Consider the following 25,381-nt stretch of genomic DNA (forward strand, 5'->3'; position numbering starts at 1 on the left):
CTCAGTGAATTACTTCTGCAGCATAACTTCACCATGCCTTTGTTATGCCACGAGAGGATCAGTCGTTCCAAATAACTACTGCTTATGGTTATCACTAGTTACTTCCACGCTCTGAACCAAACCCATGAAAACATGTGCAACTCTGGGCCATGATCCAGTGGCATTCTTTGGTATCCCTTAATGGAACTGGGACTCGTGTGCTTCTTCTGCAGCCCCTTGTGCATACACACCCCCAAAGCAAGCTGCTCCAAAAGGTGCTATAGGCTTCTGAAGTAAGCTTTTTGGCTAGACAAGAGACTACAGGAGGGGGGAGGGGGATCAATGATTTGGGCAGGAGTCCTGCAATGCAGTGGAGATGTGCTGGACTATAAAAAGAGGGGGCCTTTTTGATGGGCAGGTGTTTCTCCCCTCCCCATCTATTGTTGGTGTTTTTTTGTGTGTTTTTTATGACACACTTCTCACTTGCTCTTTTTTTTTTAAACTAAACCAGGAATTTCCTAACTTGAGGTCATTTCAGAAAAGGAGAAGTGTCTTCTCCACTGTGAAAAACAGAAACAGAGGATACATGACTGAAGGAGGATTAGCAGTGTTTTCTGCTTCACCCATCTCTTTTCTACTCGGGAAGCGCTCCTGAGCCGTGAGGCTGGCCCTGTTCTGACGCTGCAGCCCACCTGGCCTGTGCCGGATGGAGTCCTGCATTCCAGGGGCAATGAGCCCAGCCCTTTTGGTGCTTCTGATAACAGCCGTCTGCCATGGTAGGTCAACTTTTGCTGATTCCCTTGACATAAGGCTATGACAGCAGAAGGAGGGATAAACAGGAGGATAAACTGATAACCCGGAGAGCCAAACACAAACTAGAATTATCTCTAAATTATCTCTCAGTGAACTGTTGCCATATGTGAGATCAAAGATCTGCCTGCCTTCCATGAGTGGAAGCTTTCCATTCGGAAAAGCTAGATTTGAGGCTCCCCGCCCCCTGCAACACAACTCACCCCGAGCTTTGTGTGCAATTTTCAAAGGGTTAGATGTGTTGCTGTGGTAGAGATGGAGCATGGAAAACTTCTTTGACCAGCCCAGTTCCATGCGCCTAGAACTAGACCTAACACAAAGACTCTGTTGAAAGAAGCCATATGATTCTTACAGGATTTGTTTCCCCGTTCTCTAATTGCACAGGATACTATTTCTAGCGCTGACATATGCCATGTTTTATTAATGACTGCAGCTCTTGTTCTTTAACCTGACTTCACTCTTCCATAGTTAGGTCATGCCAATAATTTGGGCACAGACTGAATAATCAATTGAACCTTGGGGTGCAAATTTTATATTTTTTTGTGTGTGATGTCCTCTTTTGAAAAATATGCTCTGGATTTTTCCACATGTTTAAGAGGAGGCTAAGATATAGTTGGACTCAAGTTAGAATGAAGTCTGTTGGTGTTGCATGGCAACTGATGTATTCAGGATAGAGAATGGATGTGATACTGTTTCACCTACAAGTGATTTTTAAAACATTGCCAGAAAAAAAATGACTAGGCATTTTAGGTATGAGTGTTTTGTTTTAAAGTTATCCTCTACCATATGGCATCTAGAAGTTAAAATACTCAGTTAAAGAACTTCTCTAAACCAAAACTTTCTCTATAAGAAATTAGATAAAATTTTAGAAGATTTCTAATAAATGGAATGTAATCCCATAGACTCTAGTCACTTCTTAAACATAGTATTAAATGTCTTTTTTTAAATTTATTATTATACTTTCAAGCAACCCGTTAACCACCATTCTCTGTACGATGATAAAGTTTATATTCAGGAAGGCATCTGGTATGATACTATTCCAACTGAAAGTTATCAGATTTTTTTTTTACCAGAAAAATGATATTTGGTTTTAAATGTTAGTTTTAAATTATTTCTAAGTAGTATTTCAGAATGCTTTTTCTTGAAGTAACCCATTCCTTTTACATTTCTCATTAATATCGCCCAATTCCAAAACACCAGTAAAACAGAATTAAGAATTAAAGAATTTATTGTGGTCATATGACCCATACAGAAAAAAGGTATACAGTAAAATAATGAGAGGGACTACAGGGAGATAGGTACATTGAGAGATTAGGTAATCAGGAAAAACTCTGCCCTCTTACACATTGCAGCTAGAAGAAAACTTTGCTATATGTGCTGTTTTATAAGGGTTTTGGTCTAAAAAGCAGTATTGTATTAACCAACTGGAAGCCTTGGAACTTTTTCAGCAATGGGCGGATTAGGTTATTCCTGATTTGTTCATAAAATGGGCAGTGTAAAAGTGAATGCACAAGAAATTCAGGGGACCCTTTTCCACAAGGGCAAAGTCTTTCTTGGTGTGGGATTCCCTTAAGTCTGCCCTGAAGAAGGGCTGAGGGAAGCACGTTCAGTCTAGCCGACATGAATGCTCTACAGACCTGCAGTGAGCAAACTGAGGTTAGGTAGCCAGCAGGGGCCCTAGATGGTGGGAAGCCGCCATGTGACAAAGAGAAGCACGTTCTGTTTGTCTGAGCAAAGAGTTCCTGCTTTTCAGTGTCGTACAGCAGGGCTCCGTCTGGCCAGATTATCCATGGGAACTGAAAAACTATTATTCTAAATAGCTCCCCTCCTCAGGACCACCCTGGAGAATTCACATTCTGCTCCCACCGGGGGAACAGTGTCATCAATTACGTACTAGTCTCCCCATTAGTGAGCAGCCTGGTGGTCAACTTCCATGTTGGAGCACAAACAGACAGTGACCATTTCCCCCTCATCACCACAGTAAAATGTGAACAACCTGTTTCCAACACACCAGTTCACTCAGCTAATACTGTAGGAAAGGCATCCTATTATAAGGGAATGAAAGGGTCACAAAAAATGGAGGACAAGATAAACTCTGCCTTGAATTCTATTTACCTTACAAACCTGAAACAGAATCTGCCTGAGGCACCAAACTCGACAGAGGCCATTCTCTACTATGAGAACCTGATGGCAGCAGTAAACAGTATCCTATGGCAGCCATTTTACCAGGGGGCTTATAACAATTCCAACTTAAACCAAACTCTCGGGTAGACAGAGATTGCCTCCTCCTGAAAAATCAGATACGGGTTCTATATCAATCCTACCAGATCAACCAGTTAGAGTCCCTCACAAGCGGATATGCCAAATTTTTAAAAGCAGTATAAGCTTGTAACAGCTCAAAAGAAGCAAAAAAAAAAAAAAAAGCAAATGGAAAGGTGGGATTTAATGATCCATACTTCCCAGTTTAACCCATAGCAAATAGTTCTGCATGTTGGTTAGTGGTGCCCTTAATAGCAGGACAGGTTCTCTGGATTCCCAGGTCCCTGCAGATGTTTGGAAGAAACATTTTACCAGCATATTTTTCGACCCTCAAGCCGCTGACTTAGATCCCATACACCTTATCTCACCTAACGTACCATGATGGGACCCAGTATACATGATGGAACTTAAAGCTTTAATCACCAACTCAAAACTGGGAAAGGCTGCTGGCTCTGATGGGATCCTGCCTGAAATCTTTAAAAAGTGCCTGGACTGGTGTTCCTCACCAGTAAAATAAATAATCATCTTCCATTTTCTAGATTTCATCTGCTGCTAAACAAAGATGGGATCTGATCACAGAATTTAGCCCATTCATGTAATTATTTATTTATCTATCCATTGTGTAAAAAATGACTTGCTATCCCTATAAGAAGGGGTATCCCACAGTTGCTAAGGTGGAACTGCATAGAAGTTTGATTGTCGGTCTAACCTCCAAAAATAGCAAAGAGGACAGAACTGGGTTAGAAGAAAGAAAGTGAAGTTCAGACTATCAATGAAGTTCATTGTGGTATGCATTGTGGCAATATGGTGAAGCCAATAGATAGCAGTTACTGCAAGTGTAAAGGAAGTGGATGAGGAACAATAGGGGGTTGTGAACAATGGGGGTTGATCGGACGTTTTGTGTGAAAATTCCTTCAGATCAGCCAAGAATGTCAGCAGAAGTGTCCTTCCATACATTGAAAGAGTAGCAGAAGCTGGCCTGCCATTTTCATGGGTACCTTATCACTGAATACTCATACTGTATATGACCCAATTCATAGCTGGATGCTAAGTGTTACTGGGATGCCTGTGTGCTTATATACACGAGTACACTAACAATAATAAACACAATTCGTGTGTAGCTATCTATTCCGGCACCACTGAGGACAAAACTTTAATGTGAGAACTAAATGCCGGAGGGGTCAAAGGTCAGGCCCCAGTTCCAATTAGGTAAGAGATGAAAGATTTTCCACATTTCCACATGTCTAGCTTCTAAGCAGGTGAAATCAGCAAAATTGTGAAGTATAATTCCTTCTTCATCTCTTCATCTCATCCGTGCTACCCCAGTCTTATCAAAATGTGGCTCTTCAACAAATAACAGTTTTAGGGAGACCTACTCTTTTGACTGTGATCAGGCTGAACAACATGGCTTCCTTTTGGTACCTGCAATGTTTGGTTGTTGAGCGCTGTACTGCCGTCCCGCTTTCATAGTCCCTGGTATCAGAGACATCTATGTGCCTTCTTCCTCTGAGAGAAACCATGCGGAAGTTCTCCTACTTTCTTTAATGGGAATATGGTTTTATACCGCAATAAAGTTCATTCATTCCATGGGAATATCTGAGTGCTCTCTCCAGGTATAGTGTCATAAAATCGTAGAACTCAGGCTTCTTATGGGGCATCTCGTGTGACTTCCCACTTGATGCAAAAAATCCACAGCTAAAGCTTTTTCATGGTGATGTCCAACCTCTGCTTAAAGCCTTAGTTTGAACCCAGCAGTGGTTTGATATCCATGAGCTCCATATCTTTATCTATGCTCATGCAAAATGTGGGATTTGATAGAAAAGTCCTACTTAGTGCCATGGATCAGTGGTTCCCAAACTTGGGTCCTCAGATGTTCTTGGACTAAAACTCCCAGAAGCCTTCTCCACTAGCTGTGCTGGCCAGGATTTCTGGGAGTTGTAGGTCACAGATGACTTCAGTTACCACTATGTGAGTACCAGACAGGATGTGTATAAATGGATGACCTGTCTCCTATGAAGGAGCCAGAAAAAGTAACACGGTCATAGTGCTTCACTTATGGTTGCAAGCTACCCATGATTTTAACATCTCCACGATGCCCTGACATATAGCTTCATTCCAGGCCCTTGTGGGAATATAATCATGGCAGCTGCCTGTCCACCTGTTTAGTAACTTTGGGTAAAAGAAAACACGTATGTGGGATGCCCCAGTCCAGCGCCAATGCTAATGAACCATACTGATGAACCATGTTGCCATCTTAATACTTCTGGCCCTGTTGCCAGCTCTGTATGATGGAGAGATACCTCTTGGTGCAGCTAACTGTGCAGTCCTGATTTGATTCAAGATGGTAAAATTGCAGAGGTAATAAAGAAAATGCAGAGATGAAGAAACTTAATGTGATGTGAATAAATATAGTAGTTAGGAGTGTATCATTTCATACGGTGAACTGATGGAAAGGAGGCGTGGTATGGGAAGAACAGGGCAAAGTGAGCTAACATCATGTGAGAAGTATTCCAGGAATATAAAAATATAGCCAAGCACCTAATATTTCAGCAGCTGGAATTCTTTCACTATTGACCAAAGGAAGAGAAAAAAATCTTTTCTGCTCTACGTGATATGCACAAGTTCTTTTCATCTGCATGGGGAGCATATAGCTGCTGGTAAATTGTTGCATGAGACCTGAGTGACATTTCCCAGCACGTTCTTCCATTTCAAAGGAGAGTGGATTTCCCAACACCCACCCTTGTTAAATCAAGTTGATTGGAAAATACTCTCCTCCCCACATTCACTGCATAGGAACATGGTGACAGGACTCTAATTGCACAAGGGTCATGTGTAGTGCTCATGAACAGCGGGACAAGACTTCTGCTGTCTTATAAAGTCAGGTGTTGTTCTTCTTGCCAGCTAATTTAATTTGTTCTAGCTGAGACGTTTTTAAACTGTCTTCTGCAAACCACGGAGTCCCCTGTAAGCTTCAACAACTTCCTTCAATGAGACAATCAGTAATGGTGGCCAGGGTTCCTTAAAAGACCCTGAAACATTTTAGGGAGAAGAGCTGGGTAATAAAATAAAATAAAATAAAATGAAATGAAATAAGAAAGAAAGAAAGAAAGAAGGAAAGAAGGAAAGAAGGAAAGAAAGAAAGAAAGAAAGAAAGAAAGAAAGAAAGAAAGAAAGAAAGAAAGAAAGAAAGAAAGAAAGAAAGAAAGAAAGAAAGAAAGAAAGAAAGAAAGAAAGAAAGTGTGCTCATTCGAAATATGTTTTGTGGCTGTTGTCTAGGTGCTCCCTTGCTGTAGAAAGAGCCCTTTGATCTAGACTCTCATGCCATGTTATGTCAATAAAATATTTTAAAACTGTGCAATAACTAGAAATGCAGAATTCCCTAGAAAATTATTAAGCTTCACAAATGTATTGGTCATGGGAAGCGTTTTAAACTTCTTCATTATGGTTCTCATATTGGGGTGCAGCTGGGTTGTTGAAGTCAATTGTATACAGTATTTAATTAAAATAATAAATCACTGTTCTTTGTTATGATGAGCTTCTAATTTTTGTGGATCACTAATCTATTTTTCCCCATCAGCATTCAGTGGTATATCAGTAACTTGCATTACTGATCAGCTAGAATTAATATTTTAGTCCTGTTGCTATAATGTTACAGTTTAACAAATATAAGGGACCTAGGGTTATTTGTTGTCTCATTTAAATACTTTTTTTAAAATTTAAAAAATAGTCATAGTTGTGTGTGGAATATGAAATTCTAGTGGAATAGAAGAGGGCATGTGTTTGCTTTTGGCTGTAATAGAGCCAATATTATTTATTAGGACTTTGTCATTTGTTTTCTCATTTTGATTTGGGATGTAATAGGTTTTCATTCTTACAACTATTTGTCAATGTTCCTCACCTGAGTATAAATCTTTATGAAATCTTTTGACTACTTCTTGTTTTGCCCTTCTTCCATTTTGCAAACATTTGTTTCTCTCCTGAGAGCTTTTTGCATTGATGCATTATCTCAGACAGTCAACAATCATGTTTTTGTTAGAAATGCCATGAACTGACAGGACCACTACAGGCAAACAAAGTTGGTGGAGCCGCATGTAAATTGGTGTTGTTACACACCTTGTTTTACACACCTTGATTTTGCTTTCTCTATATCCATATATTACACAATCGCAGGTGTTCTGTGGATTTTACTACCTTCTGAACATAGCTGATTTCAAAGATGGTCAGGAGGTGTCTGAATGAAAGCCTGAAGCAGGCTGAATCCAATTCGAAACTGTTTATCAATGCAACTTGGGAGAGAGGGATAGAGGGCAGAAATTGACATTATAGACATTGACATTAGAGCCCTCTATTGTTAGGGAAATAATTAAAGGCTGATTAGGTGTGAAAGCTTTTCTCGCCTCCCAGAGTTTGTAAACTACCTCGCTTTGTTTTGCAATTGGTCCTCAATACTTAAGCATAGGATTATTTTCATTTCTCACACGTGAAATAACTGTTTCAGACATGACTCCCTAACACTAATAGGCTTTCATTTTTAACAACAGGCCAACTGTGTAACGTCTGTTCCTGTCCAGACACACAGAGAGTATGTGTGCAAAATTTAGTAGTTACTTAGTTGACCAAAGCTCCTCCATATAATGAAAACAACAGAGTAAACTGAGTAAGGAGAGAGAAGGATGAATAATGGCAAGTGCAAGCTCTAGCCCACTGGTTCTTAACCTTGAGTTACTCAGGAGTTTTGGACTGCAACTCCCAGAAGCCTTCACCACCAGCTGTCCTGACTGGGGTTTCTGGGAGTTGCAGTTCAAAAGCATCCGAGTAACAAAGGTTAAGAACCACTGCTCTAGCCTATGATCATAATCAATGGTTATATCCGTTTTCTGAGAGGTAGCTGTGTTAAGTTTGTTTAAGCAACAAGAAAAACAAAAACGTTGTAACATCTTTTGAGACTAACATTTCCTTTTCAGTGTGGGCTTTCGTGATCATAATACAGTATAACTTCTTCAGACAAATGGAACACAATAGCCAAGCCACAGCTTTATCTACAGGATACTGTAGAACTGATCCATAAAAGCTCACCCAGAAACATATATGTGAATTCTAAAAGTGTCTTAGAAGTTTTTGTTTCATTACTATTACAATTTTGCCAGGTCTCTCCAATCCTGCTGCTTTATGAAAGAATGATGAAATGAATAACTGTTTCAGGGTGTGTTGCTTTTCGTACTGCATCAACAGTTACTGTTCTCTCTTCCACTTTTATTTCCCTATCCTTATGGGAGGTAAAAATGGTCACAGTTACCAAATGGCTGAAAGCAGACCAAGAAATACATAGAAGTAGCTCTGCTTCAAATGTTTCCTTCCCAGACTGTCAACAAATTCATTGTATGCCTTGGTCTCATCATTCAGTTAAAAGTTAACCCGAGGAGAGAATGTTTTATTATTAATTTTACTGTGTAATAGTAAATTCGGAGGCTGCCTTAAAACAGATCAGGCTGCTCGTCCATCCAACTCACTATTGTCCACTCTGCAGCAACAAACAGTAGCTTTCTGTGTTTTTGGATCAAAAACTTTCTCTACTGTACCTAGAAATCATGGAGACTGAACCTACACAGTCTTCTCAATGCAATGTGCTCTACCACTGAGTCCTTGCTGCAAAATGGAGATGGTATCCCAAAAACCTTAAGCAGACTGATCTGACATCAAGAAAATTAGCTTTATTCTCTGTAGGTTCCCAGCTCTGTTACCACTAGCTATATCTTCCTCAAAATGTGGCATGGTAAGGACCGTGTACATTGGATACTGCACAAACTGATTGCCAAACATCCTCAATCATTGAGGTCATCAGCATTGCCCCATTTCTCTTGAATCGTATTTCCTTGAACATCTTCAAGGCGAAACAAATCCTGTTGATAACAAGCTGTTCTGTCTCTTCCTTTCCTATGCCACTGGCAAGGGAATGCTATGTCAATGCACATCATCAGTATGAGTCAGGAGACCCATAGGGCTCACTCAGTTCATTGATTTGGTTGGTTCCTTTTGAAAAACTCTGTTTCAGCTGATTTTAAAGGAAACTTTTTTATTTTTGATTTTTTTTCAAGTTACATAGTGAATAATTAAAAGTATAATCAATGTGACATGAGTCTATTGAGAGATGAAGTTAGACACAGAATGCTTTTACCTTCCCACCATGTTGGTACCTATTTATCTACTCACATTGGCATGCTTTCGAACTGCTAGGTTGGCAGGAGCTGGGACAAGCAACGGGAGCTCACTCCGTCGCGTGGATTCGATCTTACGACTGCAGGTCTTCTGACCTTGTAGCACAGAGGATTCTGCAGTTTAACCTACAGCACCATGACAAGGTCCTTCCTGAAAGTTAACCCACTATATAAGTTGTTACAAACCCCACCTAAATAACTTGTTACCATTACCAATGCATCTCATTTTAGTGCATTCTTGCATGCCTTTAGAATACATGTTACATTTTTTTCTCCCCTTGTTACATTGCTTTTGAAATGTCGATTCGAAATGTTTTTGTTCCGGAAAAAAAACCAACCCATAATCGATTAAAGATAACTCGTTACTTCCAAGCTTCTTCTGGTTCCTGTTACTACTACTATAAATGTGCTTTAGTATGCAAGTATTTTTGCCTGAAATTGATTGGATTTACACTCAGGCAAGCAGGTAAAGGATCAAATGCCTAAACACATGAGTAATATGTTAAAATATCTTTCGTGTGTTGCCACCGTAGGACCAAAGGTTCCAATTAAGTCCCTGAGCCTGGCTGGCACCATTTTAATCAGAATTAAGGCACTCCCATGACCCAAGCATTTTCTTTTAATAAGAAAGGCAAGCGCTAACATTGAATATACCAACATTTGGGCAATTTCTATGAAGATCAAAGAAGACACCCCCCCCCCAAAAAAAAGTGCTCTTTCAAGACCTGGAGTAAAGTTCAAAAAGCAGAAGTTATATTGAGGGGCCAAAGAGGGGGGAAGGAGGGGTGCGGAAGAGAGCAGCCATTCAAGGCAGAACCATAACAACTATTTTCAATGTGTTTCCTCTGCTTCTGAAAGGCACCACAGAGATTTTTATTCTCCGTGCCTTCCTCAGCAGATCTGATGTCCTGATTCATTTCTCACTTCCTCATATCCTATTATAAATATTGTGTGCGGTTGCTGACTCAACAAAAGGGACTGGCAGTGGCAGTGGCTGCCTGAAGATCGATTTTTCTTCTTTCTTCCCCTTGATTTAGGCTGGGATTTTGATCCTTCTGGATCTTGAACAAAGCTAGCATCCATTCCTAAGGCATGATGATTCATTGTTCAGTTCTCAACCTTGGACTTCTTTATGAACTACTGTACGAACTGACTGATAGAAGTTCTGCCATTTCTGACTCTAACCATGATGATTCTTCACCTCAGCATAATTGTGGGGGAATCAACACAGAAATATGGTGCACTCAAAGATTAACTCAACCTAACTCGTTTTAGCCCCAGTCCATTGCAGAGCCTTGTCTACATCTACATTAAAAGTTGCTATCTCTGATTTTAAAAAATTGCTGGTATTAATAAAAAGAAGCTGATCCTTGCTGGAGGAAACCAAAGATGGCTTCCTAGTCCATAGTCCTGCTTCCCACTATTGCCAACCAGACACCTCTAGTAGGACATGAGAGCAATAGCACTTTGCCGTTGCTGTTCTTGGAATATTATTTGTGAATCTGGAGAGAGCCTGTAGCTGCTATAATTAGTAACTATTGATAGCCCTGCCCTCCATTAATCTATCCAGTCCCTTAAAGCTGTATACAGTATACAGTGGCTGGGGACCACCACTGTACACTGTGGTAGTAAATTCCGTATAGCTCTGCACAACTGTGGAAACATGGGATGAGATAATAGGGGGCTTTTCACTGAATTTCTCCAAGGGAATTCTTCAGCATGGTTGTTGTGGGTTTTTTGGGCTGTTTGGCCGTGTTCTGGAAGCCTTTGAGAACACCTTGAATTCTTTAATAGTTTATCAGTGTTGGGGCTCTGCTCAGAATGTTGCAGAGTTTTGAATGTTTCGTTAAATTCCCAGAAGACATGGAGGGATTCACAGAGCAGAAGAACTTCAAGCTCCCCAGATTTCTTCACCCATTTTTTCCTATCAATTGGCACTTAGGGTCTCAATAACTCACTCTGGGACATTAATAGTACAGATCAAACAGCAAACTGACAAACATGACTGCTTTCAGCAGCAGACATCAGCAAAATGTAGAGAGGGAAAGAGCACAGAGCAAAGAGGTAGGGCAGTCTTTGAATTTAGAGGCATGTGATCCCTGTACCCAGGTCAGCAACCTGCCTGCTGTATTTTTGACCCCCTGATGTTTCCAAACACTTTTCAAAGGAAGCTTCACATACAGTGCATTACAGTAATCCAGCTGGGATATACGTAAGGCATGTGTCACTGGGAAGATGAACAAAAATGGCCAATGCTTGCTGGGGTTTTGCTGTTATTATGGGGTATTTGTGTCAGCAACACATTCTTTAATATGAAGCTCAACACAGAGTTTCCTGGAGACATCCAAGATCCAAGCATTGGCGTCAGCTTGATTTGATCCTCACTAGATGTTCTAGCCTTCCAGAGTGCAGATTGTGATACTGATCACACCCTGGTGTGTAGTAGAGTAAAACTGCGAACAAAGAAATTGTATCACACGAAAAAGGAAGGAAGACCGCCTATTGACATCAGCAAGACTCGCAATCAAAGAAAAGTGGAGGAATTTGCCCAAGCGCTTGAGGAAAGCCTTCCAGGCCTAGCTGATGAAAATGGACCTGAGTGATGGGAACATTTCAAGAACGTTGTTTATAACACCTTGTCTACATTTGGCAAGAAAACCAAAAAGATGGCAGACTGGTTTGAAGCCCATTCAGTGGAGTTGATGCCAGCCATCGAGGAAAAGAGGAGAGCTCTAGCAGCATACAAAGCCTGTCCTAGTAAATACAACTTGCAGGTTCTTCGAGTTGCTTGTAGCAAAGTCCAACAGACTGCCAGGAGATGTTCTAATGATTATTGGCTTCAGCTCTGCTCTCAGATACAGATAGCAGGGGACACAGGTAACATCAAGGGAATGTCTGACGGTATCAAGCAGGCTTTAGGTCCAATACAGAAGAAATCTGCTACCGGCATGATCATCCAGCACAGCAGATGGAATGCTGGATACAGCACTACTCTGAGCTATATTCAAGAGAGAATGTGGTAACCAAAGAGGCATTGAATAACATTGAGTGCCTGCCTGTCTTGGAATGATTTGGACAGCGAACCAACTTTTGCACAAATAAAAGTGTCTTGGAATACCTCATATCCAGCAACACACCTGGGAAGGATAACATCCCTGTTGAAGTGCTGAAGTGCTTTAAAGAGATCATCACCACTGAGCTGTATGAAATCTTTTGTCTTTGCTGGAGAGAAGGTGGAGTACCACAGGACATAAAGGATGCAAATATTGTCACATTGTATAAGAACAAAGGTGACAGAGGCAACTGCAATAACTACCGTGAGATCTCTCTTCTCAGCATTGTAGGGAAGTTGCTTGCCTGTGTTGTGCTGAAGCGTCTCCAGGTGCTTGCAGACAGAGTCTATCCAGAATCACAGTGTGAATTTCGAGCTAATAGATCCACCACTGACATGGTATTTTCCCTCAGACAGTTGCAGGAGAAATGCAGGGAACAACAACAGCCACTCTTTGAGGCCTTCATAGATCTTATAAAGGCCTTTGATTTGGTTAGCAGGGACAGCCTTTTTAAAGTACTTCCCAAGATTGGATGTCCACCTTGACTTCTTAACATCATCAGGTCCTTCCATGAGGAAATGAAGGGCACTCTAGTTTTTGATGGCTCAACATCAGATCCCTTTCACATCTGAAGCAAAGTGAAACAGGGCTGTGTCCTCACGCTGACCCTGTTTGGGATCTTTTTTGCTGTCATGCTGAAGCACACTTTTGGAACTGCAACAGAAGGTGTCTATCGCTGGACTAGATCAGATGGAAAGCTCTTTAATCTCTCCAGACTGAGAGCGTAGATCAAAGTCCAGCTGAAATGCATGAGGGACTTCCTCTTCGCCAATGATGCAGCTGTTGTTGCCCACTCTGCTGAAGACCTCCAGCATGGACTCACCTCCCTCTATTACCATCTCTACACAAGAATTGGAGGTTGTTCATGATTTTGTGTATCTTGACTCAACGATCGCTAACACCCTCTTCCTAGATGTTGAGCTGGATAAACGCATTGGCAAAGCAGCTACCATGTTCTCTAGACTCATGGGCTCTGGCCCATGACTTGTGTGTTTTTCAGGCTGATTGTTAATCCAAAATCTTGGCAGGCCTTGCTAAAATGATTCATAAGTTGTTGGAGGTCTTCAGCAGAGTGGGCAACAACAGCTGCATCATTGGCGAAGAGGAAGTCCCTCATGCATTTCAGCTGGACTTTGGTCTACGCTCTCAGTCTGGAGAGATTAAAGAGCTTTCCGTCTGATCTAGTCCAGCGATAGACACCTTCTGTTGCAGTTCCAAAAGCGTGCTTCAGCATGACAGAAAAAAAGATCCCAAACAGGGTCAGCTGATGGCATATACCAAGACCCAGGTCTATAGAGCCTGTACTGCAGTGAGTCCTGGACCCTTTGTGCATGGCAGGAGAGGAAGCTGAACAAAAAGCAGTGAAAATAGGAATCATCTTTGCTTAGTGCTTTGGGGAAGAGTAATTCTCTTAAAAGTTAGTATCTTAACCTTGATTATAGGGGTCACAATTTGATACAGAACTTAGCAAGTTTCCTCCCCATTTCCATGTGTCCTAACAGTGCAGTTGGCATCAGTCCAGGCTGTTGCAGATGGTACAGTAAGTCAGAGGAGATAAGGCTTTGGCCAGTCCAGATATTTTGGATTTCAGCATGGCCTAACGACAAAATCCATGACAGGATGGCAAGGAGGATGGTTGGACCCAGCTAGACTACCCTGAAAAATCCTGGGGAAACTGGGATAATTGGAGTGTACAGACCCTCCACTTCAGTTTTTTTGCCACATTATTCACCAAACCGACAGGTCTCCTCTTTAATAATTATTTCCCTTTAATCATTGAGTAAATTCCAATGACAGCAACTCCAGCAGACCAGGAATTGCATGAGATTTATCCCTGTAGAAAGTAAGATGCCTTAATAAATGTGAATTTTGCCTCTAGCTCCACACATTTATATTTTATTGAAAAGTTAAAGGTGTTAGTAAAAATAGCAGAAGTGGAATTGCTTGGGGCTGGATACCATTACCCACTGAAACCGCCAAGTATAAGTAGTTTCCTGTTCTGCTTCTGTGATGTGTCTCCTGCAGGAAGGTAATCTCATTTTTCTTCATTAGCAAGGGTGGGAGGCTTTTCCTCTTTCTAGGTTTTCCTAATCATCCCAGAATGAGTTGTTTCAGATCATGCACCGCAGCTCTCAGATTGCCACACACTCTCATTGGTTGTGTTCGCTGGAGAGGGTGAGCAATATTGTCTAACATAGTTTGAAGGCAACAGGATGGAGAAGTGTGTATAGATGCACAACCATTACAGACTTTCTCAGCCATTTCCTGCTCCCTAAGTCCCTCGCTCTCTTGTCTGGTCCCTCCCCCGCCAACAAACCCAACCGTTCTTAAAGCAATTTGGAGACATAGTTTTAAAGGAATGTAATGGGAGTGATTTTCCACATCTTATAATGCAGAACACTGCTTACATTATGCTGAAACAGACTAACACCTCCATAGCCGCCTAGAGTGGTCGAAATGACTAGATAGGTGGGGTATAAATACAATAAATAAATAAATAAATAAATAAATAAATAAATAAATAAATAAATAAATAAATAAATAAATAAATAAATAAATAAATATCTTGAGTGACTGCAATAAGAACCTGGACTGGCAAGCAACCTACAGGTCTTTTTAAATGGGTCAGGAATAAAACTTTCATGAAAGGTGAGGGTCTAAATATTGAAGTCCGACTCTTGAGTCATAGCCTGTTTGCCATGTTTGCCTTCTGCCCTTTTCTAACTTTTCTTGGATTTCCCTCCATTTGCTAACATTTCTCTGAATCACTTTGCACTCCTCCTCATCCAGTTGTTGCTTCTAATGTGCTTCTTGTTTGGTGGCAGAAGAATATGTGGGGATGGGTGTGGAAAGCCTCCTATCAGACCTTGATTTTAGCTTTTTATGATTTTTCAGTTTAGGAATGAAATCTCCCTCCTACTTAAAACCTTTGCACTGAGTTCTTGCATGACTTTCATGTTTGCAGCATAGATGATGGAGTGCACATTCTTCAGTTTCCAGACAATAGTCTCCTTTAGCGTGAAGCGCTCACAGTCTGTAATGATGTCTCTGTAATGATGTTTGTAGGTGCATAGGCAGTAAAGCCCTATACATTTAATGCAGATGCTAGGCAGGTATATATCTATTCACACATAAGGCTAAAGTCGTGGGGCAGTAAAGCTCTCCTCCCAACTGTCCCTGCCTCCCAGAGGTCAGAGCACGAAGATTTGAAAAGCAGTCTATAACACCATTCGCCTGCTAAGCCAGGGTTTCCAACCATGGGAATGCTGCAAAGGTGTTTAGCTGAACACACGTGCAGGTCCTCTTCAGGACTTCACATTTAACACACGAATACACAAATGCTGCCAGCTGTGTGGGAATGTTCAGGAGAAGGCTTACTTGTTTGGCCACATCCCCACCTCAGATTCAGCCTTGCATATGCACAAGGAAACAACTGCATAGGGCTTTGGAAATTTAGAAGCCCAGAAGGAGTTCAGAGAACTATCTAGCTAAAAGGTCAAACCTTTCAAACCATTGTCCTTTCACTCAGGCAGGCCATGAACCTGTAAAGAGGACCACTCTAGAATTGCTGCTAGAAGAGCATCCAAGCGTGATTATTTACATGGACAACTTCCAGGGTACCAAAGTGTTATTTGCACGGGGATCAGCCACTGCAAAATCAGATTTGGCTTAGGAAGTTATTTGATCTTCCGTAGTTCAAAACTAATAAAGGGAATATTTGCCAACAGTTCCTGAAGATACAAAAAACAACACCTTACTCTCTTTTTCTTATCTCCCTAGGCTCAGCATCTCCCACGATCACCCCTAATGGAAGCACTCTGATTGTGGAAAAAGACAAACAAGTGAGCTTATTTTGCTCTGGGAATGCCAGCGTGGAGTGGATTGGCATAAAGAATGATTCCAAAACGACAATCTACAACAATGGCACCCTCTATATACCGAAGGCCACATGCAAAGAGATGAGAAATTACCAATGTGCCTATGTCAATAGTACTGATAAAGAGACTGCATCTGTGTATCTGTTTGTGAGAGGTAGGATTTGTCTTCAGTGTGGAAGGGACTGTCACTCTCGAATTGGCCTTCTCAGCCACACTAGGCGCTGTTCCAAGCCCTCCATATAGAGCACATTACCATAGTCTATCGAGACTGAACGATGCCTAACTATAATGCTTCATTCTCTGTTCCTGTCACATGCTCCCCAAATGGTTTAAAGGCCCATTTATCCCTTCAGATGTTTTGAAGATCAGCTCCCACAAGCCCCTATCATTGGCCATGCTGAGCAGGGCTGATAGGAATTGTAGGCTTAAGGTTCCTCACCAACATCCTAAAGAATAAACTATGACACGTGCATGAGTAAAACACTATGATGAGGCATTCACATCATATAATTAACCATGTGTTCTTTATTTGTTATTTACTGGTCGAAATCCTGTTGTTTAGTTATGGATGTGGAAAGCTAACAGTGTAACATTTGGCTGCTTCCAGCTGGCAATTAATGAGTCGCTGTTGGGATTCCCAAGGCTGCCCACACCCATTGGCTCCGGCATGTGTAACTAAGAAGCACAATTTGGGCCTTTATGCAGTCATTTAAGAATATTTTATACTGCTTTTCATTTTTTAAAAAAAGTTAATAGTGGTGTACAATGAAGACATGTACAATAAAGCCCATTGTTTAAAAAATAATAAAATAGGGCATTAAAAAGAAAAAGTAAGCAACAAGATTAACAAGCAAGATAATGCCAGGGCAAATAAGGTAACTCTTTAGCTGACAGTGAAGACACCAGGAGTCTGACTTATCTTTATGGGGTGATCATTTCCCACGGTGATGCTGGAAGAGAGGAGGTCTTGCTCTGTAGCACAATCAAATGGATCTCAGGAGGCCATGTTACAGTAAGCAGAGACCTGTTTGCATAACCTGCAGACCATCATTGTGGGAGAAGCTGATCTCTCAGATATGCTGATCCTGAGCTATATGGGGCCTCGTAAGCCCAGAGTAAGCGTTTGAATTTGCCTCAGCATTTAAACCAGCAGCCAGTGCCAACTGGTTTGAGGGAGAATATAGGGCTGACCCAAATCCAATGGAACACTTCTGCTGGATTCTGTTGTTTCTGCCAGAATCTGCAAATTCTGTCCTTCCGCAGCTCGTCATGCCCCTTAGAAATCTGTTCTGGAGCCTGGGAAATCCTTAGCAGCACTTTTTTTGGCACACGGTGGACTGCAGCAGGCGTGGGAGCAAAAGAGAGTTCCAATGTTCTGGCTCTGGATAAGAAAGTACAGATCCTGGTTGCCAATTGTCATTGCAAATTTACCAGCTTTCTGATCACAAGGAGAATTAGCTTAGCCTGTTGAGCAGCTTAACCAGACAACATACTGATTGTATATGTAAAGTCATGGCCTAGCTTCTAGGTTCTGCCGGTGTACTCCCGGAGAGCCCACCTTCCCTATGAATGCCTCAACCCTTCTTTCTTTCTCAGATTCTTCATCGATCTGGTGCGTCCCTGGCACAGGAGTTGCTGTGACAGAAGGCAGTGATGCATTGCTCCCATGCCTCATCACTGATCCAGAATTCACAAGCAGTGTGAGCCTTTTTAAAGACAGACGTGAGGTGACCTCAGCATTTTCTTTCAGTGCACGGGAAGGAATACGGCTGCACAGAGTAAATTTGAGTGATAGAGGCAGGTACTATTGTCGAGCCCACATTCGAGAAGAGTGGGAGGACTCACGAAAAATTGCCCTTGTTGTTAGAGGTAGGTTTGAAGCAGCCATTTCTATTGTTTAATTGTGTGCATGCGTGTGTGGTACACACAAACACTACAGCCAGGCATGTGTACACGCATTTTCAAGTCATTATTTTGACTATGGTTTACGGTATTACAAGGGTCTTGTAAGTCTCATCTTGAAGAATCTCACAACTTTGAGAGGCAGGCTAGCCTAAAATTTTAGAATTCAAGGCTGCCCAATAATATTCACAGTCACGCAAGGAGATCCAGTGGAGATCCAGCCAAGCTGCAGATCCAGTGGATCCATGTCATTTTCCTTCCAGCCCACCACCATACTCAAAACATGTCTCTTTCCTGCCCCGAGGGAGCCACTGCAGAAGTTTCTGCAGAGGTTGTGAAAGACCAGGAGGAAGGTTCTAAGATCAGATCTCCTAACGGTGAGAGGCTCTCGCAAGATGGATCCCTATCAAACCACAACCAGAGGCCTGATCTCCAAGTAGATTTCCAGAGATTAGATAACTGTCTTTAAAAAGTAAAGCTGCCTTAGGCCCATGCAGACTGAAGAAAGGAAGAATATAAATAAAGGGACAATTTAATGTATTGTCTTATGCTTTATTCATATCTTGCTTTTTCCCTCCAAAGTTGGGTTCAGAATATCTTGCAATCGGATCAAAAGCAGGTACAAACACAGAAGTTATTATGCTAATATAATAGCAATTTAAATAAATTGTAATATGAAAAGAGTTTCATTAAAAATCAATTTAGCAGCTCATTGATTAAAACAAAAAACAAAACCATAGCACTCATCTGCTAAAAAAACAAAAACAAAACCCTGTCTTAGCCACTGGCCAAGTTTCCCAAAAACTTTCCAAATAAAAAGGTATTTGTCTGCCAGCAAAGGGCAACAGGGAGAGAGCCAGCCTGCCAGTGTCTTTATTTTACAACTAGCACGTTTCTGACTGGTCAGTAAAAATGAATGTAATAAATCAATGTAGCCAACATGGCAGTAAAATGATCGAGGCTGAAACGAAGTGTGGAAAAGGCCAGCAAAGTGAAGCAGTAAAGGGTAGTAAAGGTAAAGGTAAAGGTTCCCCTTGACAATTTTTGTCCAGTCGTGTTCGACTCTAAGGGGCAGTGCTCATCCCCGTTTCCAAGCCATAGAGCAGCGTTTGTCCGAAGACAATCTTCCGTGGTCACATGGCCAGTGCGACTTAGACACGGAACTGCGACTTAGACACGGAACAGTAAAGGGTGAAGGGTGGCAAAATATAAAGAAAGAATACAAAGAATGTCAGATTTCATCTCTCAAAATGCTTGTCCCTTAAGCCAGCAAGTAACAGAAAATCTTGATTTTGTCCTAGAAATCAGTGTACCCGTGTCTGTCACCATCGCAACAGAAAACAATGTGAGAATACAAGGCGAACCTTTCAACATCACCTGCAAAATAAGTTACCCTTCCCACAAATATGGGACAAATTGGACCTATCCTCCCACCGCAAATGTGAGTCCTCTTCTAAGCTCTTTCAGATGGGCTGTTTGCTTGCTTTCTCTGACATGGCTCGGATAGGGGAGCCCCGAAATGAACCCCGTGATGGGAGAGAGGGGCTAGGCCGTGCATGTTGATGCGCAAGAGTGGGCCCAATTGCATATTGACCTTGCAGGTTTGGTTTGGCTGAGCAGAAGGCCTAGCATTTTACATTTTGCTCCCTTTTTGATTGACTCTGCTTCAAGGAACGCTATTGACATTTACTGGCTTTGGTCTTCAAACCATTCTGTCAGCTGAATGCTCATTTCTATGAGATTTTCACCCAAGAGACCTGTAGAGGGCATGACAAATGACGGGAAGAAGCAACAGAAACACATGTAGGTGCTTTCTGCCTCTTTTGGCTTGGTCTTCAGGCAGTTGTAATAGATAAAATAAAATAAAACAGTGGCCTATGCATCTAATGTGCTGTATTGTTTCTATCTTTCCTGCCCACAGGTCATTGAGAATAGTCGTGATAGTTTTGATGAAGCATCTAATAAATATATTACGGTCATCGTTCTATACACCCCAGCAGTACAGCTTCAAGACAGTGGGAATTATACTTGTTTTGGAAGCAGTTCTGCAGGAACCAGTTATTCTTCAGCTACGCTGCGTGTGATAGGTGAGCAAATCATGAGGGATGTGGAGAAAGAATGCCCTTCTTCCCTGCCATTTTCATATTGATTCCACCTAGTAGGATCATTCAGTTGGGACTGATATCAGCATTTTCTTGAAATGGCCCTCATTATCTTGGCATAATGAAGCACTCAATGCCTGGGGAAGATTTCTTTTAAGACTTTTGAGAAAGCCACAGACCTCTTTCAACTCTTACTCTCTCAATAAAAGAAATTAATGAAAAGGATAGAGGCTCTTAAGGTTATAAGACGCATACTATAAGCTACAGCAAGAATAAATTCATTGATGAAATCCCTTTGGTTCGTTTCCTTCAAAGAGTTCTGCTTCCTTTAAACAGGGATGGTTAAATAATTAATACACATTTTTTTCAGGCTAGATGTAGCGCTCGCTTGGATGTCTCTAGACGTTCACTGTGATAATTCTAGGCCCCTCAGGCCCAGCTCAAGGCATTTAGCTGAACAAGATTCCACAGGATAGCCCTCTTTGCATTCAGAGTATAGGAGCTGATTGGTCCATTTACTTCAACAGAGGTGAAGAGGCAGCATTGCCCATCACAGCAAGAGTTGGCAAGCTAGCTAAGGGCTTTTTGGCAAGCTGCATGGCACACCTACATCTGCCTGTAGCAGCTTGTGGTCCAAGGGGTGTGTGTTGGGCTTCTTACCTCAATACAGTAGAGCAAAGTAGTTGCTTCAAAGGACAGGTCTCTACTTTATAAGTGGTTGTACATTTTCTTTTAAGTGTTCAGTACTCACTTCTGCAATATAAACTGTTCCTCCAGTTTGTTGTTACTTTTGAAGATATGGAATGTTCTTCTTCAGGAAAGCCCGCTGTTGCCTTGAATTACTTGTTCATGGTATGGAAAGGTTGCCCTTTTGTTACACTGTTTCCTAGTGAGTGTGAGAACTGGAGCTGTAATTAGGTTAGAGCAGTAGAGGCTGTGCTGCAGGGCACCGACATTTAGAGTGCACTCATATCTCATGGTGAATCTACTGGTGAGTTTTAGGAAAATAAATGGTGCCACCTCCCATCCCATTCATCCCCCTCCTCTTTTTTAAAAAACATATAATTTCTCTTTTGATGGGACACTACATTGATTGATTGACTGAGTGATTGAGTGATTGATTGATTGATTGATTGATTGATTGTATTTATATCCTGGCCATCTGGTCATTCGACCACTCTGAGTGGCTAACAACAGATAAAGATAAAACAATTTAAAATACAACAACAATATACAGCATTGGTAATCAGTTGCTCAAGGTGGAAAAGAAAACAGAAAAGATAAATCAAACAGTGGCTGGAGGGAAGACCTGCTTAAACAGCCAGGTTTTCAATTGGCTTTTGAAAATGCCCACGAAGGGGCCATACGGATCTTGGGGGGAGTTTATTCCAAAGCCGAGGAGCCACTGCCGAGGCCCAGTTTCATGTCCTTTCCTTTCGGGCCTCCCTCGGCGTCAGGCTCCTCAGCCTCACCTCCTGGCTAGATCGAGTGATACGGGTAGATTTTGGTGGGAGTAGGCATTCCGCCATTCTCCCCCTCCTTGTTCATGGGAGTGAGGATCTATGCCTATGCCTCACAAGCAGAATAGATGAGATGCAAGGTCACTTGGCATGGCAATCTAAATAGTAGTTATGGCTCTGGTGATCATCAGAGGCAGAAATGAGTCAGGTGTCCACCTGTGTGATTGGCTTCATTGGTTTGTTTTTTCAGGATTCACCCACTCTGGTGCATCCACCCACTGGAGCCCAGTGCAAAAGACAAAGGCATAGAATCATTTTAGAGCTGAAGAGCTGGAAGGGACCCTGTGGATCACTGAGTCCAGCCCCTGTCAAGGGAAGGAGGCACAGTGTGGGATTGAACTCCCAACCCTCTGGCTATGAAATAATGTTGAGCTAGGGAATTTGTTCTGAGCACCAGAATGGAATAGGACTTCCAGACCTTTCAGGTCCACACGTCAATCTGTTCCTAGTTTTCTTCATTTCAACAGTATAGTTAGGACATGTGAGGAGAAGGGACATCATCCCCCCCACAAGGAGAAATAATTCACCACTCTTGAGATGAGACTGCTTATAGGAGAGAGAGAAAATCACAATATAGGATCTTTATTTTCCTCTCCTCCTTTTCAGAGAAAGGCTATTTATATTTGTCCACCATCCAGAAGAAAACCCAGGAGCTAAGTTTGCGTGAAAGTCTGGAATTGAAGGTGCTGATTGAGGCATATCCTAAACCTTACACATATGAATGGATACACATCAATCCATCAGAAAATCTCAGGAATAACACATACATTGGTCAGATGAGTTCTGGGAGCAACAGGTAAGGAACAGACTGTACTTGCTCCTTCCTGTGTGCTGTTCTATGGAATTGCTTTGGGACAAAAGAGCATGACGTTTCCCTTCTTGGATGGGGAACAGAACCACACAGAGTTACTCCTTACAGATGGCTGATAACATAGAACCAAGTTAATACCATGACATGTCAAGCAACATTCTCTGTGTCTCTGTTGTACTTGCATTGCACTCTTCCTCAGAGAAAGTCAGAACGATGACTGTGGTCTTACTGTTAGGATAAATGAAGTAGTCATCTCGAACAGAGAGACGGGGGGAGGGGGTCAGTATTGCAATCTGTATGTTGGGTTTGGAAAATTAATACACTTGACCATAAAACATCCAAAATTATAACACGTTTCAGAGATTGTGGGGAGATTCTTTATTCTAGGATATGAAGCTTGATGCCTCTCAACCTTGGACTGAAACTGAGAAAATAAGACTCTTTTCTCAGCACAGTGGGATTTCTCTGTGTGATTTCCCCCTCCCTGAGAAATCTTGTCAAATCTCATAGGATTTCCTGATCATTTTTCCTGAAAGAAATGCCAGTTTTGCAGGATTGTTACAACTTGTGTGCAGTGGTATCTTCCCTGCATAGGATTCACCTGGAAAGGGAAAAAAAACTTTCAACCAGCAAAGGATTGTTGCAGTTCCTATGCAGAATGCTATCTTTCCTATGCAGGATTCACCAGAAATTAAGCTACACAGGATTTGGCAGTTTCCTATGCGGAACAAAACATGCAAAATGAAAACGGGGGGGGGGGAGGAATAGAAAGCCAGGAAACCTTGGTGCAGGGTGAAGTCCTGGGTGGGTGTGTCTTTAAAAAGTGAGATTTGGAAAATTGCCAAGAATGAGAAACATAGTGAGTACTTGTTATTCTACTAGCTCCTGAACAGATTTTATATTTGTTTATTTTGGAAGGTACAACAATACACTCAAACTAAACCATGTAGAGGAACATCACAGTGGATTGTATACTTTTTTTGCTGATAATGGTGAAGCCAGTGCATCCATAACTTTCAACATTTCAGTCAAAAGTAAGTGCTTTGTCCACTCAGTTCCTTCCACTTCAAGAACACTAGTAAATGTGAGCACAGCCAGCAAACCAAAGGCAATCTTTCTGTAAGGAGATGAAGTACTGTAAGGCAGCCTTCAGAAGTACCTCAGGTGAACAAAAGTAGGTTACAGTCTTTCATAATAACATAACTACTAGACTTGATTTTTCTTAGGTCCTCGAATTAGGGAAGTATGACAATGAACAAGAACCAAGATCCACTCATGAACTTTATCCAAAGTACCCTTTCTTAGCAGAGTCTGAAACTATCTGCAGAGATAGAAAATCTTGTCTGCATCCATGCTCGGGTATAGAAATGGCTGGGTACAAAACAGCTAGAATCCAAAACCCACATCTGAGATATTTATATTGTCCCCCATATTTCAAGTCCCACTATGTTTTAGGATACAGTTTTTTTTTAACAGTTGGATTTGAAATTAAAAATATGTGTTCACACGGTTGCTGTACTTAACAGTTCTTCTGCATATGCTCTACAGTTCCAGCTAAAGCGAAACTGAAAGTCAACAGTTCTGACAGCTTGTGGTGTGAAGCGAGTGGTTACCCTGCTCCACGTATTGAGTGGTATAAATTGCCTCACAGTCATAATTCAGACAGGTGAGTTAACAGACAGTTGATGGCATAATCCTGTGGCTGACTACATACAAAGTAAGGACTGCTAAATTCATTGAGACCTTCTCCTTGGTGAATATGTGTTTATGGTTGCCTCCTTAAGATATCACATACACAGATACACAGACATAATACAGACGTACATTTCTGTAGACATCAATTCCTCTGGCCACCAGGAAGTTCTCTAATTATAATGAGTCAGAATCAGATTTTTTTTTTTTGAAACAACAGTGGTTAAAACATGAGTGGGACGTTTGCTTGGGACTTAGGGCTGGATGCCACACCCCCAGCACCTCTCCAGGGCACTAGGCCCCAAAATGGAGAAATATGTTCAGAAAGAGAGAGAGAGAGAGAGAGAGAGAGAGAGAGAGAGACACTAGAATGCTTTGATTTGTGTTTATTTGTTTGTCTGGTAATGAGCTCCTGTACTTGTCAGGAGCAAGTACAAAAACCACTACTCACGCTTATCAACAGGCCATTTTTAAAATGTTTTCCACCTCTGGGCCTCTCGAGGGCGCTGTAGGACTTCAAATTTGCCTGGAGGGCCTCCTGCAGCCTGTGGGCCATACTTCACCCATCTATGGGTTTGAGTGACAGACTGGGAGATCCAGGTTCAAGTCCCATTATGCCATGGAGGCCATTGGATGATGTTAAACCAATTGCTTTCTCTTTCTGCATTGCCGCCTCACAGGGCCATTACTGTGAGGAAAAGATGTTGAGGAGGAAAGCCAGGTATGATGACTTGAACTCACAAAACAGAAGGGGAATATAAATCTAATTCATAAATAGATAAATCAAGGGGACAGGAAAAGTATGAATTTATTTGCTAAGGCAACTGAGCACCAATAACAATTGGTACATATATTGATACCGCTCTGGTCCATGGGGTCACGAAGAGTCGGGCACGACTTAACGACTAAACAACAACAACATATATTGATAAGGCTTTTGGAAGGTGACCTGCTGCTATTTTGTTGGTGTTTAAGATGTCCATTCCCATTCTAAGTCTGCCAAGTGTTGCTAGTCCATATGATTTAAGAGGAGTAGACCAGGAACTAGTAACAGCAAAGCAAACCCTTGCCCTAGGAAAAACTATTTGGCACCTGGGTAT

The 25,381-nt window shown here is 41.7% G+C and overlaps 1 protein-coding gene across 1 annotated transcript in view; it reads left to right on the forward strand.

Moving 5' to 3' along the window:
- The first annotated feature begins 490 nt into the window (after nucleotides 1-490).
- Nucleotides 491-25,381, forward strand: part of CSF1R (colony stimulating factor 1 receptor) — a 46,633-nt gene continuing 21,742 nt past the window's right edge. The window contains exons 1-8 of the mRNA XM_078385647.1: nucleotides 491-755; nucleotides 16,157-16,408; nucleotides 17,851-18,123; nucleotides 19,458-19,597; nucleotides 20,078-20,243; nucleotides 22,385-22,574; nucleotides 23,508-23,623; nucleotides 24,138-24,255. Of these exons, the coding sequence (XP_078241773.1) occupies nucleotides 686-755; nucleotides 16,157-16,408; nucleotides 17,851-18,123; nucleotides 19,458-19,597; nucleotides 20,078-20,243; nucleotides 22,385-22,574; nucleotides 23,508-23,623; nucleotides 24,138-24,255 (1,325 nt within the window). The 5' untranslated portion in view covers nucleotides 491-685. The remainder of the gene's footprint in view (nucleotides 756-16,156; nucleotides 16,409-17,850; nucleotides 18,124-19,457; nucleotides 19,598-20,077; nucleotides 20,244-22,384; nucleotides 22,575-23,507; nucleotides 23,624-24,137; nucleotides 24,256-25,381) is intronic.

Source organism: Pogona vitticeps, chromosome 2, assembly GCF_051106095.1.
Source record: "Pogona vitticeps strain Pit_001003342236 chromosome 2, PviZW2.1, whole genome shotgun sequence".
Lineage (NCBI taxonomy): Eukaryota > Metazoa > Chordata > Lepidosauria > Squamata > Agamidae > Pogona > Pogona vitticeps.